The 23860-nt window shown below is 41.4% G+C and overlaps 1 protein-coding gene across 2 annotated transcripts; it reads right to left on the reverse strand.

Moving 5' to 3' along the window:
* Nucleotides 1–1227: 1227 nt before the first annotated feature.
* On the reverse strand, nucleotides 1228–23413 carry sbno1 (strawberry notch homolog 1). Of its 2 annotated transcripts, XM_083910512.1 has the most exons (35): nucleotides 23377–23413; nucleotides 21279–21398; nucleotides 21096–21185; nucleotides 20770–20994; nucleotides 20540–20672; nucleotides 19729–19829; nucleotides 19340–19436; nucleotides 18688–18848; nucleotides 18172–18305; nucleotides 17984–18074; nucleotides 17737–17898; nucleotides 16996–17131; nucleotides 16796–16901; nucleotides 16556–16709; nucleotides 16273–16455; nucleotides 15269–15366; nucleotides 15036–15181; nucleotides 14722–14925; nucleotides 13969–14145; nucleotides 13711–13880; nucleotides 13479–13610; nucleotides 13132–13271; nucleotides 12934–13042; nucleotides 12770–12841; nucleotides 12586–12685; nucleotides 12352–12426; nucleotides 12111–12257; nucleotides 11884–11978; nucleotides 11704–11790; nucleotides 10892–11029; nucleotides 10716–10792; nucleotides 9889–10082; nucleotides 3442–3542; nucleotides 2861–2987; nucleotides 1228–1703 (listed from the first exon to the last, which is right to left on the reverse strand). In XM_083910512.1, the coding sequence occupies exons 2-35, from the start codon at nucleotides 21396–21398 to the stop codon at nucleotides 1636–1638; spliced, it is 4350 nt and encodes a 1449-aa protein (XP_083766638.1). In that variant the 5' UTR covers nucleotides 23377–23413; the 3' UTR covers nucleotides 1228–1635. The 2 variants fall into 2 exon arrangements, with proteins under 2 accessions (XP_083766638.1, XP_083766639.1); XM_083910513.1 differs by lacking the exons at nucleotides 9889–10082; nucleotides 10716–10792; nucleotides 10892–11029; ... (27 more) ...; nucleotides 21279–21398; nucleotides 23377–23413 and adding an exon at nucleotides 5083–5210.
* Nucleotides 23414–23860: the final 447 nt, after the last annotated feature.

The following is a 23860-nucleotide window of genomic DNA, read 5'->3' on the forward strand; positions in this document are numbered from 1 at the left end:
AAACATTAGCTTCCACTTCCCTCTCCTCTGCCTGACATGACCTGCTCTTCCTATGTGTCCGTGTTATGTGTTATATTATCATATAATAACAATGTCATATAAGGAAACGTGGTCTAAACTGTCCAGTTTTTATAGAATAGCTAACATAATGTCAACACAAACACAACACAGTGGCTAACCGGACATATTGATGATAAACGCTACATTAGCTTCTTTAGCTACAGTGCAGCAGCAGCAGCAGCAGGATGCTGCAACCACCGCGTTACAGTCAATTCAAATGTTAGCTCGCTAGCTAAGTTGAGCTAAGTTAGTGTATTACAGGTTTACGGAGCACAGCGTAGGCAGGGTGCGCGGATTTATGACACACGGAAGAAAAGACACTGCGTGACAAGGAAAGAGAAGGAGCGATAGAGACCGTTAAGGAGCAGCTGACGTACCCGTTGACTTGTGTCATCATTTCATCCATAATTCTCCCATAAGTAGACAAGTTAGCTCGCTAGCTGCTAATTGTTGTACACTGCACTGCAGAGATAGCTGGCCGCGGTGCCGTTTACAGGGTGTAACGCCATTGGACAGACCGTGATTAAAATGGAGAGCAGTGATTGGCTGTCGCCTTCAACCCCGGATTCTATTGGCTGCTATGGGAAAGGGGGCGTGCGTGATTTGTTAAGACAGAGAAATACAAAAAAATAATAACAGTGTACAATCTGCTGGAAATAAGATTTATTTATGTATGTATGTATGTTCTTGGTTGGAGTAGCTGTAAAGAAATGTAGGAAATAAGGTTTTTTGTGTATGCAATGCTATAAAGGCCATATATTCTCACATGATCTATGACCCCAATGCAAAGACAACAACAACAACCGCTGCAGTTGCCCTTAAGACTTTATTTATAGTAAGAGGTTACTTGGGCCGCATTTAGTGTTGCAGAGCAGGTTTATCTACGGCGGCCCTGAAGGTCAATGTAGTACGGCATTTCAGAAAACACACAAAAAAACAAAAAAAGTGTTCGGCCTTCAGGGCCACCAAACAAAAAGAATCACACTGACAACTATATTGAAAATACAATTTATTACACTGAGTAATAAATACATACAAAGATGCAAGTAACAGCATTTTCCTTTTTTTTTGTAATACCAAAACCAACCTCAACACGAATGAACCAATGCATTTGGCACATCTGTCCTTCACACAGTCACTCATTCATGTCTTACATGGGTCTGAAAAACAGACTGAACACTATCAAAAAAGAAGTCTCCATCTAACCCTGTACAAGCCATGCAGTGTGGTACAATTAAAACCATGGGCCCTTTCACATGCAGAAACCAAAAAATGCTTAAATATGGAGTCAAAATTAAGATCCCAAAAGTTGGGGGGGGCGTTAAAAACAAACTACATCCTCGATGATATTTGAATTCCAATGACGGACAAGTGATTTAAATGATCCTCCAGAATCCTCAGGAGTCATGAATTGTATGTATATTTTTTTTTTGTTTCTTTCCTCTAGGAGATGAGCTTGCTTTTCCATCCTTTGTTCATTTACTTCCTCCTCTCAGAGGAAATACCATGCAAGTTTATTTCTTGTTTCGATGAGACGGTTAGTTTCTTCTTGCAGGGACGAACGTGGAATTGCGGCTAGGACCTCGCGTTTCTCTCCGTCTCTGCCAAGCATTCGCGCACCAGCCCTCTGGCGTGGATTATTCCTGTGAGGAAACGCAAAACACACGCACGATGAACAGACTTTTAATCACCCATCTGCTGCTCAGTGTTTAACACGTGCACTGAGCCTGAATTGTGCAGCTGCTGTGTGTGAGGAAAAAAAACATTTTAAAGGACCCATATTATACCCTATTTCTCCAAGTTTACAACAAACAGCTGATCAAGAACGCAAGCTCCATCTTGTCCGATTGCTCTCACCCCTTACATAATCAGTTTCAGTTCTTACCATCAGGTTCACTGCTTAGACTCCCATTTGCAAAGTCTAACAGACTTAAACACTCCTTTGTACCTTCTGCCGTTCGTGTTTTAAATGCCAGGAGGAAAAGGTAGCCATGGTGAAATTGCCTTACCTTCTAATCATAGTGTTTTAAAAATTAGGTTGTTTTTTTTTTATTACCATTTGTAAGTTATTGTAATTTACGTGTTTCATGTGTGTATATTTGTGATATGTGCTTTGTGTTCTCTTACTGCTGCAAAACGAATCGCCCCCTTGGGGACAAATAAATACATTGATTGATTGATTGATTGATTGATTGAAGTTAAACTACATGTAGTTCCCTGGTGTACTGTCTGTGACATGCTTTGGTCAAAATACCAGGATGAAGCACCACAGCAGTTCAATCACCCTGCCAAAACAGCCATGTTCAAGTATAAAAAAATTTAAGGGACAGGAAATGACATCAGCCACAGAGGCTACTGGGAGCTAACAGCAGTTAGCATTTGGAAAAGTGATAATTTGAAGGCTCTAGCAGGCACATTGCCGTCATATATAACATGTATCCACTGGACAGATAAATTCTCTGAGGCTGGAAGTTTGTGTAGAACTCTGTGCTGCACTGTGGAGCCAAGAATAGAACTTTTCGTGGACTTCCGGTTTTCGGATACCGTTGCCCTCGCCAGCACTCTCACGTGTTTTAGGGACAAAGCAGAGCTCCACGAGACAACAATTTCAGGAATTTAGCGCATTGTGACGTCCCAATGAGTGTGGAAGTCAACATTGCGACTGATAGGGCCTCCAGAGTCCCAAATATAAGGATTTAAATTATTAAAAAGTTGATTTAGCATAATATGGGACCTTTAAGGACCTATACAGGCTTGCACATGGATATCTAGGTTTGTTTTTTTGTCTTTTTTTCCTTGCCTCTTTTCAGTCTCTCCATCGCAGTCTTGCTTCCAGCATATGTGGGCCTGATCTCCTTCCCGAGTTCTTCGATGATGGCCAGCAGCTCTGCATATTTGTTCTGAGGAACTTGGCTGCCGGTGGAGCCCTGAGGTTGGAGCAAAACCCAGATGAGATGAGCCACATTTGACACACTTCAAATTGTCTTTTTTTTTTCTCTTTTCTTCCCTCTCTCTCTCTTTTTCACAGAAGCTGACATAGCAGGACAAACAATGACGATTACTGAGCAGGAACTACAACAAATCAGGGAGAAATCTCTGTGCTACTATCCTGATAGTTTCACTACAATGACATTCATCCCAATACTTTAATGGGGCACTGAAGCCACAGAACACTGTGATATATCTTCATAGGTCCCCTATCTGTAAGGGGCCCCTCACCCCAATCCTTTTACCCTTTTCCCATCAATGACAGATTAAAGGTAAAGAAAATAATTGTTAGATGCAGCTCTAATTTAATATAAAGGCTAAGTAACTCTAGCAACAGATAAAAGTTGTGGAATGACACACATTTAAAACAGCATTGTCAAGACATATACGTACCTGCGAGAATCCCAGAGATGGAGGTCCGTAGTCACTCAGGAGAGGCCTGTAAGACTGCAACGTGGCCAGGTTCGCTGCTGAGGAAGACTGGAGGTTTCCAACTGTTGGCAGATGAAAAAGGAAAGAGTTAATCATGAACAAATATTGATGATTTTATTGATTTCATTTAGTCTTTAACACGTGGAGATGAAACAAAAAATCAGGAGCGTGAGGTTAACGTGAGGTGGGGTTAAGTGTCTTGGGGTTAAGGAAATGAACAAGTACAGAGATACCAAGAGACGCCACAGGACCACCACCACCAAACACAAAGTACTGCAAAAAATAATATAAAAATAAGAGACTCTTAACCCCAGATATGCAATACCTAAAGATACACATCAAACAACCATGAGATGTAAAAACAAAATGAGGAAGAAACGGGAAAAAAAAAGCCCCCCCAAAAAAGACAGAAAACATAAGAGATGCTGAAAAAAATGAGCGACACAAAATCAAGATACACTAGTAGAACCATATAAGGTTCTTCGGCTTGTCCTCATAGGAGAACCCTTTTTGGCTCTAAACCCTTTATTCAGGAAAGGGGTTTTAAAGGGTTCTCTGGATCAAAATGGTTCTTACTGGAGCCATTTGTGTTACCAAGAACCCTTGAAAAACCCTTTCTTCGGGAAAGGTTTTTTTTAGAAGCAAATGGTTCCAGGGAGAACCTCAGCCCTTGTAGAAGGACCCTTTTGGAACCCTTATTTCTTAGAGTGTACAATGATCGACCACATGAGACGCACAATGAAAGGAAGCAAAACAAGAGGCGAAGGCAAAAAAACATGACATGGACAAACAAAAAAACACACAAAGATGCAAAGTAGGACATTAGCATACATTAAAAAAAACAAGAGCGCTACAACACTAGCACAGTCCCCTCAAAACATGAATATAAGACAGTATTTAAGCTTTTATTTCTGGGTATTTATATCGATATATATCATGTTGGCGTCGTAAGAAAATGTTACCATGCCTTGGTGTAAACACTGTTTACACACTATGTTTTATTTATTTATTTTACGTCACTACACCAACTATTTTCAACGCGGAGGAAAACAAAATGCTTGGCTATTTTAATCTTTTTTCCCTATATTTATATTATTTTTGTGCTCCTCCATCATCATCATCGCTGCTCCCCTGCTGCTTTGTTCGCGTGTAATGTCCCGTCTGCGACGCCAGGTGTCCTCAAAGAGTCATAAAAAAATTCAGAGGCAGATCGATCAGCAGCGAGCACCGAGGAGCATCATGGAGGAAACGGAACAAGGCTGGCTCAAGAAGACACAAGTGATACATTTTTGTCACCGTGTTACGGCAGCCGCCCGCCGGGACCGCGACCTCGGACGACGGAGAACCGCATTTTAGGAACCGCCGCTTCCTCGACACACATCCCGGCCGCGTTTCTCCACCGACCGAGTCCACGGAAGGCGCTCTTTTACATTAGTAATAATGGCGGATATGAATTAGCCTAGCTCCCAGGATCTGACCCTATATATATAACTGGACAAAAACTACAGACACGGTCTTTCTCCAGGTATTCTCCGAGACCCCGAATTTAACACACGGTTTAACCCACGGATACTTTGATTTTCAGCCCGGTTTTCTCCTTACCCTGATTCCCAGAAGTTCCCGGAATGTGCTGGTGGATATTGGGTTTATAAGACATTCCCAAAGACATTGTAAATTAAAGAAATAAAAATGACCCGAAATTCAGTGAAGCGTCTGTCTCTCACTTTTTGTTTACAACAGCGGCACCGGCAAATATGGCCGTCACTTTATATTGACACCCACTACTGTGCTTTGTAACACTGCAACTGTAAAACTGAACCGCTACGGCTTTATCAAGCAAACCCCCCGTCTTTATTTTTTATTTTCTTCCTTAAAATAATGATATACACACAAAAAAGCGTAATTTTTTTTGACACGGAATGGCGAATTTAACACACGGCGTAACGTAATTTTAAACACATTTGTCAGCTAGCTAACTTAAACAGCACTTTTTCAACTCTATTAAAACGATTATCTGTCGTTTTTGTTTAAAATGTCGTACGTGACCGCGTGAGTCGCCTTGTGTCACATTTTTTAAACTTTATTCGGGTTTTTTATTTTATAGCGCGTTAAAAAGGCAGGAAAACACAATTGAGAAGGACATTAGTAAACATTACCATAAACAGTTTTAGGTTAAATGTTTAAATGAGGCGGCCATTGTACGTGTCGTAAAACGCTTAACTTTGCTTTACTGTTAATAATTTTTTTTTAAACTAAGATATTATATGAAAAAACAACAAAGCGACATTTATACGTTTCTTATTGAACACATTAAAGTTCACAGTAAGTGCAGTAAAAATGCCTTTGTTGAAGTTTTCTTCTCACACACACACACATTACGACAAATAGTGAGGGGCAGATACCTGTCTTTGTCTGTGGGGGCGCGTCCATTGCTTCAGCCACTCAGGGTAAATGAATATTTGCTGCTCTTTACATGAAGTTAAAACGTATTCAGAAAGTAGTATAAAATGGTTCAGTCACACTATAGTGGAAGCATGTGGCTGTGGAGAAGACACAGGAGGAGAAAAAAACAGGGGAAGCTCTTTTATACTTGTCCCCCTCAGCTCCTCTGACCCCCCCCCCCCTTACAATGAGCCACATGGTTGGACGCACAAGAACAAGGCCTGGTTCCTCAGGGTCATGACCTGGGGCCACTGAAGATGTGGAGCTCTGCACTGAAGGACACATAATAGAGAGGGACATTTAATATAAACATCATTTTGAATATTTACCAGCAAAAATTAACAACCCAGTAGTATATTAATGATTAAAATGAATCCCAATTAGCATAATTAATTCAGTCACCAAGTAATATTATAGTGCAGAATGGGTCATTCTGTTACGGCCAGAATATTTTTTTATATTGGTTCTTGGCTGAGAAGCAAGTTAGATCCTCTACAATGTACTTTAGCCATTTTATTCAAGACAAACTTGATTTATATACATATACATATACATATGCATATACATATATACACACACACACTTCACTAATAAATGTACAAGTAGTATATGACATTTAGTAGTTTGTCCTGAATATCCAACATACTTGGTAAAAAAAGAAATACCCCTTTTCCCTATACAGATGATTCCAAGCTTTTTTTATTATTATTAAATAGGTAAAAATGGCTTCTCATTCACAATGTAGTGGAATAAAGATATCATCTAGTCTTATATAGTAACTAGAAAAGCACTCAGAGAGCCCAGACCTCCGCCAAGGCAGCTCAGCCCCCACAAAATAGCGATAAAAAAAAAATAGTGATAGCATCTACGGATTTGTTGCTAACAAACAAACTCTGGCGAAAAGATAGACAACACAAAGAGGTAGAAGTATACCAAGCTTTATTGAGCATCAGACTCATTCATGTACAGGTAATGTCAAATTTTTTGTACAACTCATGTCAGTAGTGCAACTCGTGCAATGTTCAAAAGGGGAGAGAGAAAAAAATAAAGAAAAGAAAAAAAAAGACGACATTAGTTCAAGTGTTTCTACTTCAGAAGAGCTGATCTGCCATCACATATCCACCGCATTTGAAAACAAGTATACATCAGCAGAACCATGTACAGAACAGCAAGAAAAAGCAAATAAAAATGCGTTGGCTTCAATATATAGATGACGTATACGCGTTTTAAAAATGATAACTGCGTTTCGCAATTACGGAGAAGAAACCCCATGCTTCGACTGAGGCATCTACCAATACTGTCCAACAGATGCTGCGTGAAGAAAGTCGTTTTACAAATCGTACAAAATGCTCACTGGTATGGTACAAAGAATTTTTCCTTCCCGTTTCAACTCCTCAAATGCGCCAAAGAAGAACAAGAGAGAATATACACACTGAACACCAGTATTTAAGTCACAGGTGAAACGTCGTTTATGAGGACCGCTCAGATCAATCAAATGAGAGTCCGTTTCGTCCAGTGCAGATCGAGGAGAATGCAATATTTGACATTAGAGGAGGCAACAAGGTGCGGGATTAAACAAGCCATCATTGATTTTAACTACGACCAGGCTCAAGGAAGCAGAGGCATTAGGGAGGCATGTTAAAGAACATGTACTACAAAGAGAACGAGCTGTCGATCCAGCTGAAGACGGAACCAGAGAGGAACATTACTGAGTTAGAGGTGTAGAAGTCATGCAGTTCAGATACACTGTAGAACCTTAGATTTGTGTTTTTCAAAAGATGTTTTTTTTATATATATACAAGCTCAACCCCTGAGTGAATAAAGCAAATAAAGAGAATGCATATGTGCAGTTACTGCTCTGAAATGGGGGGGGGGGGGGGGGGAAATAATCTTTGTCGAGAGCATTTTCTCATTACTCTGAATTTCTCGGCTGCTTTAGATCGTCTCAGCAACATACTCATCACCAACATCACACCAGAGCAGAGAATCGTTGACTGATGTAAAGTCAAGGTGGAGACCGGTGGTTTATAAACATTAAATCAAGAAAATTTACTTTTATATTATAACGTGAGATGAAGATGTAGAAATCAACAGCGGACATTTGGTAAATTGACGCATTACGTGATTGGATAATGTGTCCATTAGCACATATGCTAAAATTTGTCAATTTAACTGCCGTGAATATTATGTTTATTCAGATTGTGAAAGAATTACTTTCAAGTTTTTATCTTAATATTAAAACATCCGGAATAGTGGGACTCAGCTCAACTAGTGAGTGGGAATTGCAAAATAAGGGTAATTGAGAAATGAATACAATGCTGCCGTCTCCTTAAACCAATTACCCAATGTGTGTAAATTCAGCCTGATAACGTCGCATCTCGTCAACATTTCTGAGAGTTAACCCTTTGTCATATGAATAGATAAGACATTTACAGCTAAAACTAATGTTTTCTTCGTAAAAGGAGTCCAACTTGCAGTGGCTATATGTACCCACCGAGGGCACATTTGAATACAGAAAAAAAAAGTGGCCGTTATGGACAAAGCGCAACAAAATCAGGAAAATGGTAGAAACGGAAGAGATGAATTTTGGTCAGAACGATGGACAGGAAAAAAAAAAACGACGACAATGATATTTTGGTCTCTGAAGAATAGTGAAGAAAACGCCTACGGAGCATGAGAAAGATTTGAAAACACGTCAGGTTCACCAGCACCTAATTGAACTAAAGGTCTGCACCTCCTCTACGACATAGCGACTTCCCTCTCCACATTAGAACTTGAGTAGAACTTTAGTAATAAACGCCGTTGTCAGACTTTGACAGATGAACGCTTGTTTCATCCTTCTTTGGTCTGAACAAAGTCTTCACTTCATACCAGGTGATCTGGACTAAATAGCTTAAAGCACGGGTTAAGCGTGAATAACAGCCACAGGCCAACATAATGCCCTCTTTGCGTCAACTCTGGATCAATAATAACGTCAAATCTTTTTCACTCTGAATGTCAGAGGACGAATACATCACCTGTCAAATCTCTCTAGGTGAACACAAGAGTCTACAGAGAATAACATAAAAGAACCAAACAAACAACCCTGAAATATTTCCTCTGTACAACTGACAATCACCTCAGCTTGGTGCCGCGACACCTCTGACCCTCAGCGTTGCTAGGAGGGAGAGGGGGAGGGGGGGGTGCAGAATTAGGAACAGTGGTCCTGGAGCCTGTAGTGCACACAGAGACATTAGCCAGAGTCAGATCCCTTCAGAATGGGATGTGGCCTCGAGGGGTGGAGAGAGGCGTGACGCCAATGAAGGGGAGTGGTCCGCCCCCGACTATGTGTTGGGTGCGTGACTCAGACTTTGAGGGTGGAGCTGCTGTCGCTTCTGCAGCTCCTGCACAGCGAGTTGCTGGCACTGGTCCGATGTTGACAGCTTGTTAATGAGTGGAAACACACAGTTGGCTGGAATTAACAGACCTGCGGATAGAACACAGGGTTAAAACGTCAACTAATGCATTACCTCAAAGTCCAGTGATGAATGTTTACTTTAAAGTGGACATATTATACCCCATTTCTACAAGTTAACCTAGTTCCCTGGTGTCCTAATGAACATGTCTGTATAATACCTTAAGGCTGCCAAAACAGCCCTGTTCAGAATGATCGCTTTCGAGTGCCTGCTTCTTTAATTGCAAATGAGACACAGGAAACTACGTCAGCGTCACTGAGGCTCCGGCAGCTAACAGCAGTTAGCATTTGGAAAAGCTATCATTATTTCAGGCTCTAGCAGGCACATTGCCATCATATATATCCTCTGAGCCTGGAAGTTTGTGTAGAACTGTGCTGCACTGTGGAGACAAGAATAGAACACTTCGCGGACCCCCGCTTTTCCGGATACCATTGCCCTCGCCTCATCTTGCGTGTTTTACGGATAAATGTGTTACTAATAGTTATTATTCTCACCAGTATTTTTAACTTACCGACTATCCTCTGTCCGTCTTCTGTTCTGAGACGGACAATCTGCACCTTGACGTTGGTTCCGCTGACAGGAGTCAGAACTACCTCCAGCTCGTTCCACACACTGAGGACCGAGCCACAGAGAACGAAGTACGTCCGACACCGGAGACCAACTTCACACTTTAGACCCACAGATACTTTCTTACAGTTTCCCCGCCTGTGGGCAGAAGAGAAAAAAGTCCAATCAATGATAGCAATGAGCAGCAGAGGGAGATTTCAAAACCTTTATTCTATTTGATAAAGTTAGGGTCAAGTGTTTGTTTGTTTGTTTTCAGTGGGCATGACAAGGATGGACAGGATTAGAAATTAGCATATTCTATGGACAATTAAGGTTGAATTGAAATATAGTGAGAGAGTCAAGGTTGAGATGGTTTGGTCACGTTCAGAGGAGGGAAAGTGATTACATCGGACAAAGGATGCTGAAGATGGAGTTGCTGGGCAGGAGGAAAAGAGGAAGACCACAGAGAAGGTTAATGGATGTTGTGAAGGAGGACATGAGGACAGTTGGTGTAACAGAAGAGGACACAAGGGAGAGGACAGGTTTTTCCTTAACTGCAGACTAACTAACTTAAATATCTTCTATGCTTTTATTGTGAAAGTCAATGAGAACTTTGGGGATGTAATGCTACATGTCTGGAACGGGGGGCAGTATAAGGATCAAATATGTTCAGACTGTCACATTGTGTGATATTTTGCTCGATTTCAGTGGATCTAAACTGTGCAGAGAAAGCAGCTTGGAACCGGTATATATGGCGGCGTTAACTGGGTCACATGACGATAGGGCACATACCAATACGCATGAGAGCAGATATGTGCAGACGACATGTACTGATCCGTCCAGTGTTGTTTGGCATCGTCTGACAAGACCTAGCAGAGAGAAAGAGAGAAATAAGTAACGATTTACTACCACATGCATGAGTGCAGTGGTCTCACATAGTCATCTTCAGTATAAAGGTGATGTGGAACCTTTTTAAACTTCTTCTTGATGTCCGTGTACGTCTCCAGTTTGAGTTGTCTACCCGTGTTCGGCCTGTAGACCAGGAACAGCCTCTTCTTGGTGTTCACCTCTTTGATTAATATGGCCGTTTTCTTGTTGTTCCTCATCTAAAAAAGAAAAGAGAAAACAGAAGTTCTTAAAAGAGGCACTCCACTGATTTACACACAAGAAGACATGGTCAAGCCAGTGTAAACACTTCAAGTTTGTTTCTGGGGGAGATTTGAGAAATCTGAGAAAATACTAAGCATGGGCTTGAGAGACAGTTCTATAACACTATATTAACTGAAATGTAGGGGTGTCTGATTTTAAAGTAGATCAGGAGGTATTGGTTTATTTGAAGATCTATCTAGATAGATAATATGTATCCACTGGACAGATAAATCCTCTGCGACTGAAAGTTTGTGTAGGACTCTGTGCTGCACTGTGGGGCCAAGAATGGAACTTTTCACAGATTTTCTGGACTTCTGTTTTTTGGAGAACGTTGCCGTTTTCACACTTTGCTGACAGATGGGGCCTCCAGAGTACCAAATATAAGGATTTAAATGATGGAAAAAGTTGATTTTGCATAATATGCCCCCTTTAAAATGTATTGGGATATTTAAAACAACAGAGTCACAAACACACAAAAAGGCTTTGGAAATAGTCACTTAATTTTCCATTTTCTAATCCATCAATACAGTCATATACAGTAGTATATATTCTTTTTGAAGTATATATTCTTTTTGAACTGAAAAGATCCCCTAAATCAAATAGAAGGCAAGAAAAACCCTCTGCTAAATACCTGTACGTAGAAACCATCATCTGGGCCGTTCTGATCAGCCCAAGCATGTGTGGCTTCTTCCCACGACATTCCCCTCTCCACACTCACCTGTGAGGAGACACACGGATGCGAAGTCAGGGAACATGCAATCTACCAATACGACACAGGACTGTACAACTGACTGTACACTCATGAGCTTACAGTGTAGAGTTCCACATGTCCTGATGTGGTGTAGCCCGGTGTCAGAAATTTCCTGCAGTTTACTTTCTTCACCTTCTCATCACCAGAACCCAGATCTAATACAAGACAAAGCCTAATTAAATACACATTTGACAATTGGCACATCTCGTGACTATCTTTGTTCAACATTCCATTAACATACGTTTAATGATAAAAATACATGCATTTGTATCTCAACACCGTCTTACCAAGAATGCCCATATCATATCTGCCATTCTTCTTTGCTTCCTGAATGACTGCAGAGAGTGTGTCAGCGAAGTACTGAAACAAGGCGTTCTGCTGATGGACCTCCATGCCCAAGATACGGTTAAGGAACTTCCCAATGTTGTTGTAATCTGTCACGGTCACAAAACACATGCATTAGAATTCCATTTGTCTGAAAATCTTGGTGTGCATGGACCAAATATTCAAATAAAAACACACACACACCTTTGTCAAGTGACAGTGCGCCAGACCTTTCCTCCTCATTAATGAGGCCCACGCCTATTAATCCAATCTGAATTTCTACAGAACAAAAAAAGTCAGACAAGAATCACTTAAACATAAACAAACTCGATTTCAAATTCCAATACAATAATTACAAGGCAAACCTGTTGGACAGAGTGTTTGTCTGACTAAAACAACAAAAACTCCCTGTGTTGTGTCGAACAGCCTTAGTCATACCTTTGAAGAAGTCCCCTTTAAATTCGGAGGGTGGAGACACTAATGGAGTATCGAGCCTCACGATCGACTTCATCACAATTTCCAGAGCATTTCTTCCGTACTGCGGCAAAGAGAAGTTAGTCAGCCACTGGAAAATGAAGACAACTGTAGAAGCTTAATTTAGAGCGACGTGCGATGTACTTACTTTGTTGTCGAAATTAAACCTGCTCAGGTCTCTGGTTTCCGTCGCTCTGCGGTCTCCGTGAGTGAGAGCACCCTGCCAGAAAGATTCCCATGTATGTAGTTAATGTCCGAGTTATAATATTCAAAATAAAATGAGTCCAAACTAAGAATTCAGCAAGATCTTACCAGGCTTTCAAGTCTTTTGGCAACGATGGATGCAAATCTCTGCTCTCCTGCAAGCTCTGATATGAGGAAGACGTATTCAGGAGCTGTGACCTGGTTTGACCTGTGCGTTCTCCCTGTGTCCAAACAAACAGAAAAGGCTTCAACCATATTCTCATTAGCTCCAAATCATCAAAAAATTTCTATATCTTAATTATGTACTGACCAAACTGCTGTATGGCTCTATCTGCACTCCACGGCAGCTCGAGTGTCATGTGGACGCGACGCTTCTGGTTCTTCACGCGACGATCGGCCTGCAAGGATATACCTGAGCTGGCAGCTTCTGAGATGATGGCTATGTTCTGGTCGGATACAAAGACAAGAATTATTACTTTTCACATAAAGTTTGCATGCATGAAAGCAACATCGAGCAATGAAAATCCTGCATTTGATTCAGACCATATGAACCAAACTACTAATGTGAAAGCAACACAAGACTGTCCTGACCCTAAGAAAGTAATTACGGCACCAAACGTCTATGAATAATGAGTAACTGATTCAGTCTTCACCTTCTCTCCATCCATGAACCTCTGCTTCTCTGTGAGATTGAGGATCTCCACAGGGACATCCAGCTCGGACCGAGACTCATAACTGATGCTGCCGTCATCGTTGCTGACCACGCGGCCCTTGCGACCGGTCATCTGAAGCACGGGCGAAGACACGAGCAAGTTAATTCAATCAAATGCTCATCCATAAACAAATAACTACTGGCCGATATATAAACGTCGAGATTGCTTATACCTCAGCTACATTGTCGGGTCCACCCAGTTCGTCTATGAGCTCGTCCAGAGTGTTGGGAGGTAGAACCTCTGCCAGCTTCTCAAGTTTTTCCAGCAGCTCTTTCTTCATTTTCTGGGCATGTTCCACTGCATCCTGACTTGTTAGGTAGGGATCCTGACTCTCTGCCTTGACTTAAATGCAAGCAAATACACCATAAATGTAAGAAGGCAAAACACAAAATGTTTTTGTCTTAGCTTTGCCATGCAGTGATGTGCTTACCCGGGGCAGGAGCACTGGCAATAGTAGTCGTAGTAGAGGCAGAGAAAGTGGGCCTGGTGGAACCCAGGCCAGAGGCTAACAAGGCACTATGAATCGAGTCTGGATCAATGCTCTTCCTTCTCTTTTTCTTCTTCTTTTCTTTCCCTTTCTTTGGTTCCTTCCTGATAAGCCACGGATCTGAAACAAGAGAAGGGGGCGAAATTTGTATTTATTTAACCTTTATTTCACTAGGAAGTCACATAGTGTTATTGATTGGTCTAAAACTACTTATGAGCATGTTAATGACATCAACGTCAACCCACGACGCGTTTCCATGACGACCGACTGGAAAAAGACGCGTGACGTCATGTTTGCGACTCCGGATTGCTAAAATGAGTCTCTATAGTAATGGTAAACCTTAAAAACAGAGGTAGGCGCGCTAACGGTGCTACACAAGCTAATGCAGCTAACGGAGCTAATTGGTAGTCGGTGCCTGGACTCCAGTGTCGTGGCACGTAAACATGACGTCAACATAACGTGTGTTAACCTAGTGCCCAGCACTATCAAAAACAAACTCAAACCAGGATTAAACTTGTTTTTGAACAACTGGCAAGAACACAACCGCTCCAACAACAAATAACAGATGACAAAAATTAAGAGAGAACTCCCATAAAGGCGAGCATATTAAGTTTGAACGTTTAATGGTTTCTTAAAAGTATCAAAACGGCCTATGCGATGCCTTAATTCAACATTCACAGCCCTTCTCAGCCTCACCATCTTCCCCGTCATCGTCCGACTCGTCTCTGAACGGATTGAAGTCGTCGTCTTCATCGGCCGAGCTGACAGATTTGAAGCTGTCGTCGCTGTCTTTACCAGACTCTCTGTCTGAATCCTCAGACTGGCTCTCCTCTGAGCTCGTGCCCGACAGGCCGCCGTGCTTGCGAGGCTTCTTCGTCTGCTGCTTATTGACCTCTGAACCTAGAGAGATGATCAGAAGAGGAGGATTACAAGACAAAATTGATGCTATCCAGGGGAAAAGATATTTCTTAAATTTATTAGTTCTCAGGTTAGGATTTACTAGCAGTTACCCTTTCTTTTCTTGCCCTTCTGTTCAGCCTGTGGTGTAGTGTCAATAACAGACTTCTTAGCCGAGAGATCAATGCCTAACAGGGTGAAGAGCTTCTGTCGGTCAGGGGCTGGAAAGTGTTTCTCTACCAGGGACTGAAGGACGCCTCTGCAACAGAGAACATTTGGGCACAATGGTTATTTGTTTATCCAGATGTAACAGAACGAGAATGATCGTGTGAAGGTCAGTGCATACTTTGCAGTCGAAACAAAGTCATTGAGTTCGCCTCCTCCTTCCTCCAAAGCCTCCAGTGTTCTTGCTTCACCGGTGGACTGGAGACCAATCACCACACACTGTAGAGGGAAAAAGCAGTGATACAAAGTTCAAACAACAGGGCAGGGGAGACGGAGGTATTCACACAGTACAGAAGGAGCCAGTAGGGACCAAGGAAAGATATACAGAAGAGTAATGCAACAGTACGGATGCCAACTAGGGGTGTCACTATCTCCATTGTAGCAAGCATCCAAGCATAGGTGGAATCAAGGATTCAACCAAGCTGAAGCTGAAATCACTGCTGTGGAAATATTTTGCTATCGTTTGTCAACAACATTAGCCTTGTAGACAAGAAAACCAGTGTGCAAGTGCATGTTATGCGCGATTGTGCGTGTAGCAAAGCACATGTAAGGTTGACACATAACAACGAAAACAACTCCGTTGACACAAGCAACTCTTCCATCCTCATTTGAAGCAAAACTTCCTCAAAATTCTACTAGCACTAGAGATAACTAGCACTATTGGCGATTTAAGCATTTAATTAGCGTACTGGAACCACACAAAGGTGCGTTGCCTTCCATGTATGATAATACATGGAGGTCTGAGCAGTGCAGTGCTATCAACAAGAGATTGCTGGAACTTAAGAGAAACACATGACACTATGACTTCTATTCTTTTTACAGTTGGATTACAATTGACAGCTTATTGTTACATTCATATCATTAATTATATGTTAATAAATTGTTTAAATTTGACAATAAGGCCTTACTGTGGTACATTGGAAACTTTGAAATTGCTCATGACACCATGTAGATAATTGAAATGAGAATTTAAAAAATTAATTGAGTTATCATGACATAAAACCGAGACTAAATTGAAAAATGACAGACCCATCTGCCATAAAAGAATCGAATTGAATTTAGGATTCAACAAACATTTTTGTTTAAAATTCAAATTAGGCTCATTTGTATTTCAAGTGGTTTCACCTTTCCATTCTGGACATCCTCTCTGGCGAGCTGCACCACTCTGCGGACTTTGGACGCGATGCAGAGATACTTGAAGAATCTCTGGTGAGCGGACCAGAACTGGCCCCACATGGACTTCTTCATGCGTTGTTCTGCGTCCATCAGATTAGCAGCCTGCTGGAACTTCTCACGTGCACTCACCCACTGGAGAAGCATGATTGGAAATCAGTCAATAATCAAAAGCAAAAATCTGCTTGGAAGTAATTGCTTACATTGACTGACAATCTCAATTTCATTTTCTTACCAGCCTCACGGATTTGTTGTACATGTTGATGTACTGCTGTGTCAGCGGAACCTCCTCAATTTTGAACGTCACACCTGTAAAACTCAACTGCCTGGCAATGTACATGCCTCGGAGTTTCATGTCCATAGCTACTATCTCCATGGCACCAACACCTCTGTAACACACACACACAACCATACATCACATCAGCAAGAGAACATGTATGAGATTTCATTATCATGTCTAAAACAAACAACATACCTGCGCTCAACAGCTTGAATAAAGTTGCCAAACTCTCTGAAAGGTGTTTTGGGCCCCCAGATGCCCAGTCGGTTCATGTAGGCCATGTTCCGAGGTTCAGATGCACCTAGACCAAAAAAAAGTACCCTATTGTCAGTATTTAACGTTTATTATGCCAGTTAACTTTAATGAGCAGATTTCACTTGATAACATTTCCAAACCTGTAGCACTGGCGTACACAACCCGAGCCTTGGGGAGTTTGTTCTGCAGCTCCAATACTGCAAGCCCAGTTTTTGTAGGTTTGGATGATCCGATTGGACAAACATTTTTGGCTTTGTGGCACTCATCATAAACAATCTATACATATTAGGTTAGGGAAAAACATTTGCATTTCTACCAAAAAAAACAATAATTTAGTGTACATCCCTGAAAACACATCAATTCTGCACTGGATACACCCGTCTTCCACACCACCCCAAGCATTTTAGAGCCCCTTAAACAGAAGTTTAGGAATGCTGCTGGATACCATTTCGATTGAAAATGTGTTTATGGGCGGGCAAAAACAGTTTATGCAGTTAGATCTACTGAATAAATGGCTCGGCACAATCGTTCAAGTGTGCCAAGCCATCTAGGCCATTGCATGGTGTAGCTACAGGCAACTACACGTTTCACCTCTTATCACATCAAAGAGGCTTCTTCAGTTCGGACTGATTGAAAAACTGAAGATATTATTATTATTAGATTCTCATCCGCTACAACTTGGCAAGTAGCACAGAATGCTCAGTTAACACTTTCAATTCTGGTTAAACCTTAAAATCAGTCTAAAATAACGTAATAAGGACACCTCCCAAATGAAATTGTACAAGTATGGACGTAGCCTTGAACATTATCATCATTCACCACCAGCACCAGTTGCTTCATTTGATGATTGTGCCATCCACAAAGCTTTCACAAAAGGATACAACTCCATCAAAATCCTCCCCACACCAGTGGAGAAGCTGGTCAAATCTCGTCTTGTACTTCCCTCCCGACTGGCTCTCTCCTATCAAGGACGAATATGTGGCAAAGATCACCCCTTTTTTCACACTCCCGTTGTGTTTTGATGAGATTTTGCCATATTTGAACTGAAAATACAAAAGTGTAATTTAGTCACGCTGACATTGGCGAGTCAGGGAAAAAAAACCTCACTGTTCAAGTGAAGTATCTTACCTTGTTCAGTGAATGAACCTGAATGTTTTTGGCTCCAATGTCCCTTAAGTCCCGTTCAGCATCATACTTGAGATCATTTGAGACACTGAACCTGAAAAAGTAGGGGAATTAAAATATAAGACATCTTGTAATGTAAAAAGAAATGTGCAATTCCCCATAATGCATGATATCGTGTGGTGTGCATTTACCAAAGTGATCTCTTCCGGCCGAGAAGGTAATTCTCATAGATGACCCCTGCAATGGTTCGGCCTTTGCCCACGCCAGCTCCATCACCAATCAAATAGGCAGCTCGATCACCATTAGGGAGGAATGTTTCATGTTGCTGTGAAAAGTCCAGCAGAAAAAAATGCATTTAAAAATATATCCACTGGACAGATAAATCCTCTGAGGCTGGAAGTTTGTGTCGGACTCTGTGCTGCACTGTGGAGCCAAGAATAGAACTTTTCACAGACTTCTGGCTCGGATACCATTGCCCTCACCAGCACAGTGTTTTACGGACAAAGTGGAGCTCCGCAAGACAACAATTTCAGGAGGTAAAACCATGTAGTCTTCATTTCGGCCTGATGTATATTGCCTATCAGATTGCATTAACCAAAATGAACGTTAAGGCCCTGGTATACTCGCTCATCAGGGTAGTATCTCACTACTTGGGTGAAAAGAAGATGTTAATTCGTACTTTGTGCTGCAGAATTAAGGCTGCTTACCTGAGCTGCATATGTAATGGCTTCGAGCTGCAGAGCCGACAGGCTGCCCCGGTCAATGGTTTCTTCTGGGATGGACAGTCTGTACCACACCTCCGGGGGGTTAACACTGGACAGGGAACTGGTCTCCACCACAGGATCGGGATGCCGAAGGCCAATTTTCACTACAGGGAGGAAAAACTGGGTGATCAGTGGTTTGGTCCACAGCGAGAGGATAGCTTTTCATTTAACTGTCTTCAGCCAGTGGTGAAATTGTCCCTTGATCAGTTTCAAAAAAACAGAAAGAAACATGGACACTATTGGGTATGAAAATAGTCTCTTTCTCAAATATTAAAATAAGAGATTCACTGTTATAGCATAATTTGACCTTATTCTTTGTAAAAAATAGGGGATTAAACATTAAATATACATTTAAAAGGTCTGGTGTTTCACATTTAGGAGGGTTCATTGGCTGAAATTGAATATACAACCAGTAAACAGTAAGGATAAGTGTACAAGTGCTTTAAGATAAAAGTCATTAGGTTTTCATAGCCTTAGAACCCAAATGGACAAACGAGCCAGAGAAGGCTTGTTGCACATTTATCATGACACTTTCTACACAAATGACAAATAATGACACCCTTCCTGATATGCAACGATCACATAGTGTACTTACATTTCATTGGCATGTATTCTGCATATGTTTCTGCATGACCCAACTCCTCTTCCTCCTCCTCCTCAGGCTCATCCTCCTCCTTCATCACTGCAGATTTCTGAAGACAAAATGACATTTTCAGGCTATTTACCAGTCACGTGAAAAGCTTCCCCCACTTGAACGAGACTGCTTTCCACTTTCCATGTATTATTATTAGAATAATATTTCTACATAAAAATTGTACAAGCTCAAGTTTAACTGGATAAAAAGAGACAGATTCTATAATAATCACAGGCCTCTAAGCAGTTTGTAAATGCAATCAATAAACAGATCAAAGCCAGCATCAAACATAATACACAACTCAGGACCATTCAAAAATAAAAAAATAAAAAAAAATTAAATGCACCAACCTGAGAAAGTGAAAAGTTTTGCACTTTAATGTCATCATTGATCCAGATCCTGGAAGCATCTTTACCCATGACCTCCTTCTTGATCCCATTGTTAACGTCACCTGAAACAGGGTGTTACTTACACTGTGAGTGCCATTAAACAGCTTACAAATAATAATAATAATAATATATATATTTTCCTCTGTTACTCAAGTTAATCTTGTATTAATGTACAACATAAAAGATTTCTGTATCGTATGTATTATGTATTTAGGGGCAGATGGTGAAACGGGATCGAGAATACACAACCCTGACTTTAAAGGCTTATGCATGACCTTTTTAAATAGCTTCATCTCTTCACAGTTATCTGGTCATGTTTTTATGTTCAGAAAGTAAAAATACAGGACTAAAATCATATTCAACTATGTGAACAGGCTGGTTTATGTGTAGCATTTTATGAGTCCTAAAAAATACTTTAGATCATTATTTTATCTATGAGGTAAAACAGGAATTCTGGTAGAAGATAGCTAACATTTTGTAATCGTTATTCAGAAATGAGACACTTGAGGCACTTCTCTGATCCGGCTTGACTCGTTTTTGTTTTTTTTTGCTTTTCCATATTTTTTAATTACTGCTCTGGCTGGGTTCCAAGCGAGCTGAGTTGTTATGATATGACGTGGCGAGACCGTCGGCCACTGATTGGTCAGAGTGAAATGTTTAAAATAAACCAACAGTGACTTTTGTCAAACAGAGTCTGCAGGAAGTACTGAATCTCTCCTCTTTAATTTCAACACCATTACACAGTGTCTAATTCTACATTTGGATAACTCACTTGGGCCGGTAGCTGTTGCTACTGGTTGAGCGATGTCAGGTGGAGGCTTCAGCTTCATCAGCTCCATCAGACTGTTGCCCTTTAGGCCAGTGCTCTTCACGTGGCCTGCCCTTAGCAGGTCTTTCAACTGAATCTGCCAAGAAGAAGATAACCAAAAGTACAATGTTTCACTACGAGACTCCATTTCCTTTTGTATCGTTAATGTTAACACACCGTTTCCACCAACATACCTGATCTTTGTTAGAAGGCACGACGACTGTGGATGATGAAGGAGGAGCCGTTGTAGTGGAGGATGAACCTCTCAGGGCTGAATTAGCGACATGGACCACCTTGGTGACGGTTATGGTATGTTTGATCGGGTTTGTAACCGATTGCTTGGCCACAGCAGTTCCTAGCGTTGGCAACTGATTCAGCTGATTTAAGACAAACGTGGTGGTTGATGGCTGAGGTTTGTGCTGTTGGAGAGGATAGAGGGGACAGTAAGTTTTACTCTTAATATACACAGCATTGTGTCTTAACCAGTAATTTAAAGGAACTTCATATCGGGCAACCTCACCCTGATAGTAACTACTGGGACTGGAGCTGGAGCTTCAGTTTCCACCATCTCTGACCCCGCTCCAAGATCCAGGGCATTGATGGAGATAGACTGAAAGAGGCAAAACCAAAGAGAATATTAAGCTACTGAAGTATTAAGAAATTGCTTCTATTCCATACAAAATAAAATTGATGAAAATCTTACTTGCTGGGCTGTGTTGGACTGTGCAACATCCTGAGACTCAACATCAAATAGACCAAAATCATTGGGGCAAATGCCACTCTCACTTAGGGCAGCGAGAAGCAAATCCTGTCCAGGATCCATCTGCAGGACAAGTGTATGGAATAGTACGGTTGAATCATTGATGAACGCTATTTATTCATGAATAATATATTCTCATCTAGGATCACAAATGCTAAGATTTTCAGATTCCATTTCCCAATTTCTCTCGTGTTACAGAATAACAAGCAGTTTGAAGACAATACATTGGATTTCTGGAAAATGTGACTGGCTTTTTCACCATTTTCTGACACTGTAGACAGACAATTTGACTAATTACAAATTTAATGATTTGCATATTCGTCAAAACCATTAGTTTTGCCAGTCCTAGAAAATATAGCAAAAGAGCACAAAGACCTGCAAAACATAAGTTTCTACGATCCAATAATAATAGGTCTACAATCTTCGACTCTATTATTATTATTATTTCATTGTACAATTTATGATTTGAACTTTAAGGTTTAGCGCTTACAAGCAACTGTATTTTAGTACACGTTAAGTTTGACCACATATCAGAATATGTAAATAAACCATGTCATATTCAACAACTTTAAATGACAGTGATAATTATTATAATTTATCAATTATAATTATTATTTGCGTCAGTGATATATGATGAGGTATAAATAAATAAATATATATATAAAATAGTGTTAGCTGTAGCCCTATGTAGAACACACGTGTGAGGTCAAACAAGCATTAATAAACACATTTCATCCGTGTACAAGCACAGAAAAGGGTTGAAAAAGCATATGATTTCATACATTCAAAACAAGACGACTAAACTAATGTGCAAATGCTACACATCAGGTTGTGTTATTTCATTGTTAGACACTAAAAACACCAATGCTTCGTTTTGAATGTTCGCGACACCATCTCCATGAGGCAATGAAAGTGGAGCGTAAGCACGTGAACACCGAGTGAGACACATCAACTTACTATCACAGTGTCCACGGAAGAATGAGATGCATGCATCCATAAATTAAGCGTTTACACACCAGATCCCTTCAGAGCCTCGCCGGTTTACAGTGACCCACAACAAGACACGTGTTTGCAATGCCCTGCGTTCAACTTCCTGATCCCTCTGACTCAACACAGCCCCCCCACTCCTCTCCCTCTCTCTCCCCCATCTACCCTCCCGGACTCTGCAATAACTCAACCGGTTAATAATTACAAACAAACAGGATGTAACTCCGCGGTGTCATCGTAGCAAAACAATACTACCGGTAGATCGGTAGCGATCGGTTGCGGAAGGTAACCACGGTGTCAACACTAGCTGCTAAGACTGGTGTGTTGTAGCCCAGGGTGACACAGCTTGACATAGCGTGGTGTTTTACCAAACTTCCACATTGGTCACTGAAATTGAGGCATGAACAAACTAAGAGAATTAAATACAAGAGTAGTGTGGCATCCTGCAGCTATCGGTTTCGGTATGATCATGCAAACCTGCAAACTGTCACAATTGTCCGCTGTAACCTCCTCTCCTCACACGGTGACATTATGCATCGAATAACCTCGTGTTTCCAACTTTCTTTGTACAAAAACAAAACAATACTGAACGATAATATACTACTGTGGACAAATATAATACACTAGGAATGTTTCTAACAAACTCGCACTGCTACTGTCGTATGGAACTGAATAACAAATAAATGTTAGCAAACCTGCGGCTACAGCGCTGTTCACGTCTGCTAACAGAAACACCAGTACAGGGTTCACGGTGTCCTCTCTCCGTCTGTCTCTCTCTCTCTGTGTGTGTCTGTCTGTCTGTTTCTCGGCAGTTCTTCTGTAGGTCGGTCAACTCTTCTTGTTGCTCTCGCGCAGTGTCATTGCTGTAGCTAGCTTAGGTTAGCAACAAGAAGCATTAACAAACGCTACAGTCACCGCCTCAAACCTTGAACAACCCGAGTGTTTAGCATCATTACCATGGTGTCAAACCACCATTGTTTGTTTTCGTCTTTAGTCAAGTGTGTACCCAATTCACTGTTACACAAACAGTTCCCTCCTCTCGAGCTGCGGTTACCTGGCTGTCGGTTGGTCGCTGTGTCTGTCGGCGGCTTGTTGTCCTCTTCGCTCCGACGCGCTCACGCCATCTTTTTATCAAATGCTCCGCCGCATGCTGGTCACGTGACGTGCGACCGAACAGTGGCTATGTTCTCGCTCGGTCCTCGGTCGTGGCGTCGCTGAAAAAAATAAACACGGGCTTCGGGAGAGCCGCGGCGCGCCCCTCGACGTCGCTGGGTCGACCAAAGCGAGCAATTTGGCATTTTAAAAACATTAATGCTAACGACAAACATAGCAGAATCGCAGAGCTAACACGGCATCACGTGACCCGGGCAGGTCTGCGTCGGAAGTGACGTCGATAGAGTCTTCTTCATCTACTTTGATTTGGCACACCAGACCTAACGATAGAGTGTTGCTGCCCCCTTCAGTCTAGATTACCATACAACATGCACTCACTGGCCACTAAACGATCTGGGGGGCCAGTAGAATACTATAATACTATT

The sequence above is a fragment of the Microchirus variegatus genome (assembly GCF_963457635.1).
Source record: "Microchirus variegatus genome assembly, chromosome: 1".
NCBI lineage: Eukaryota > Metazoa > Chordata > Actinopteri > Pleuronectiformes > Soleidae > Microchirus > Microchirus variegatus.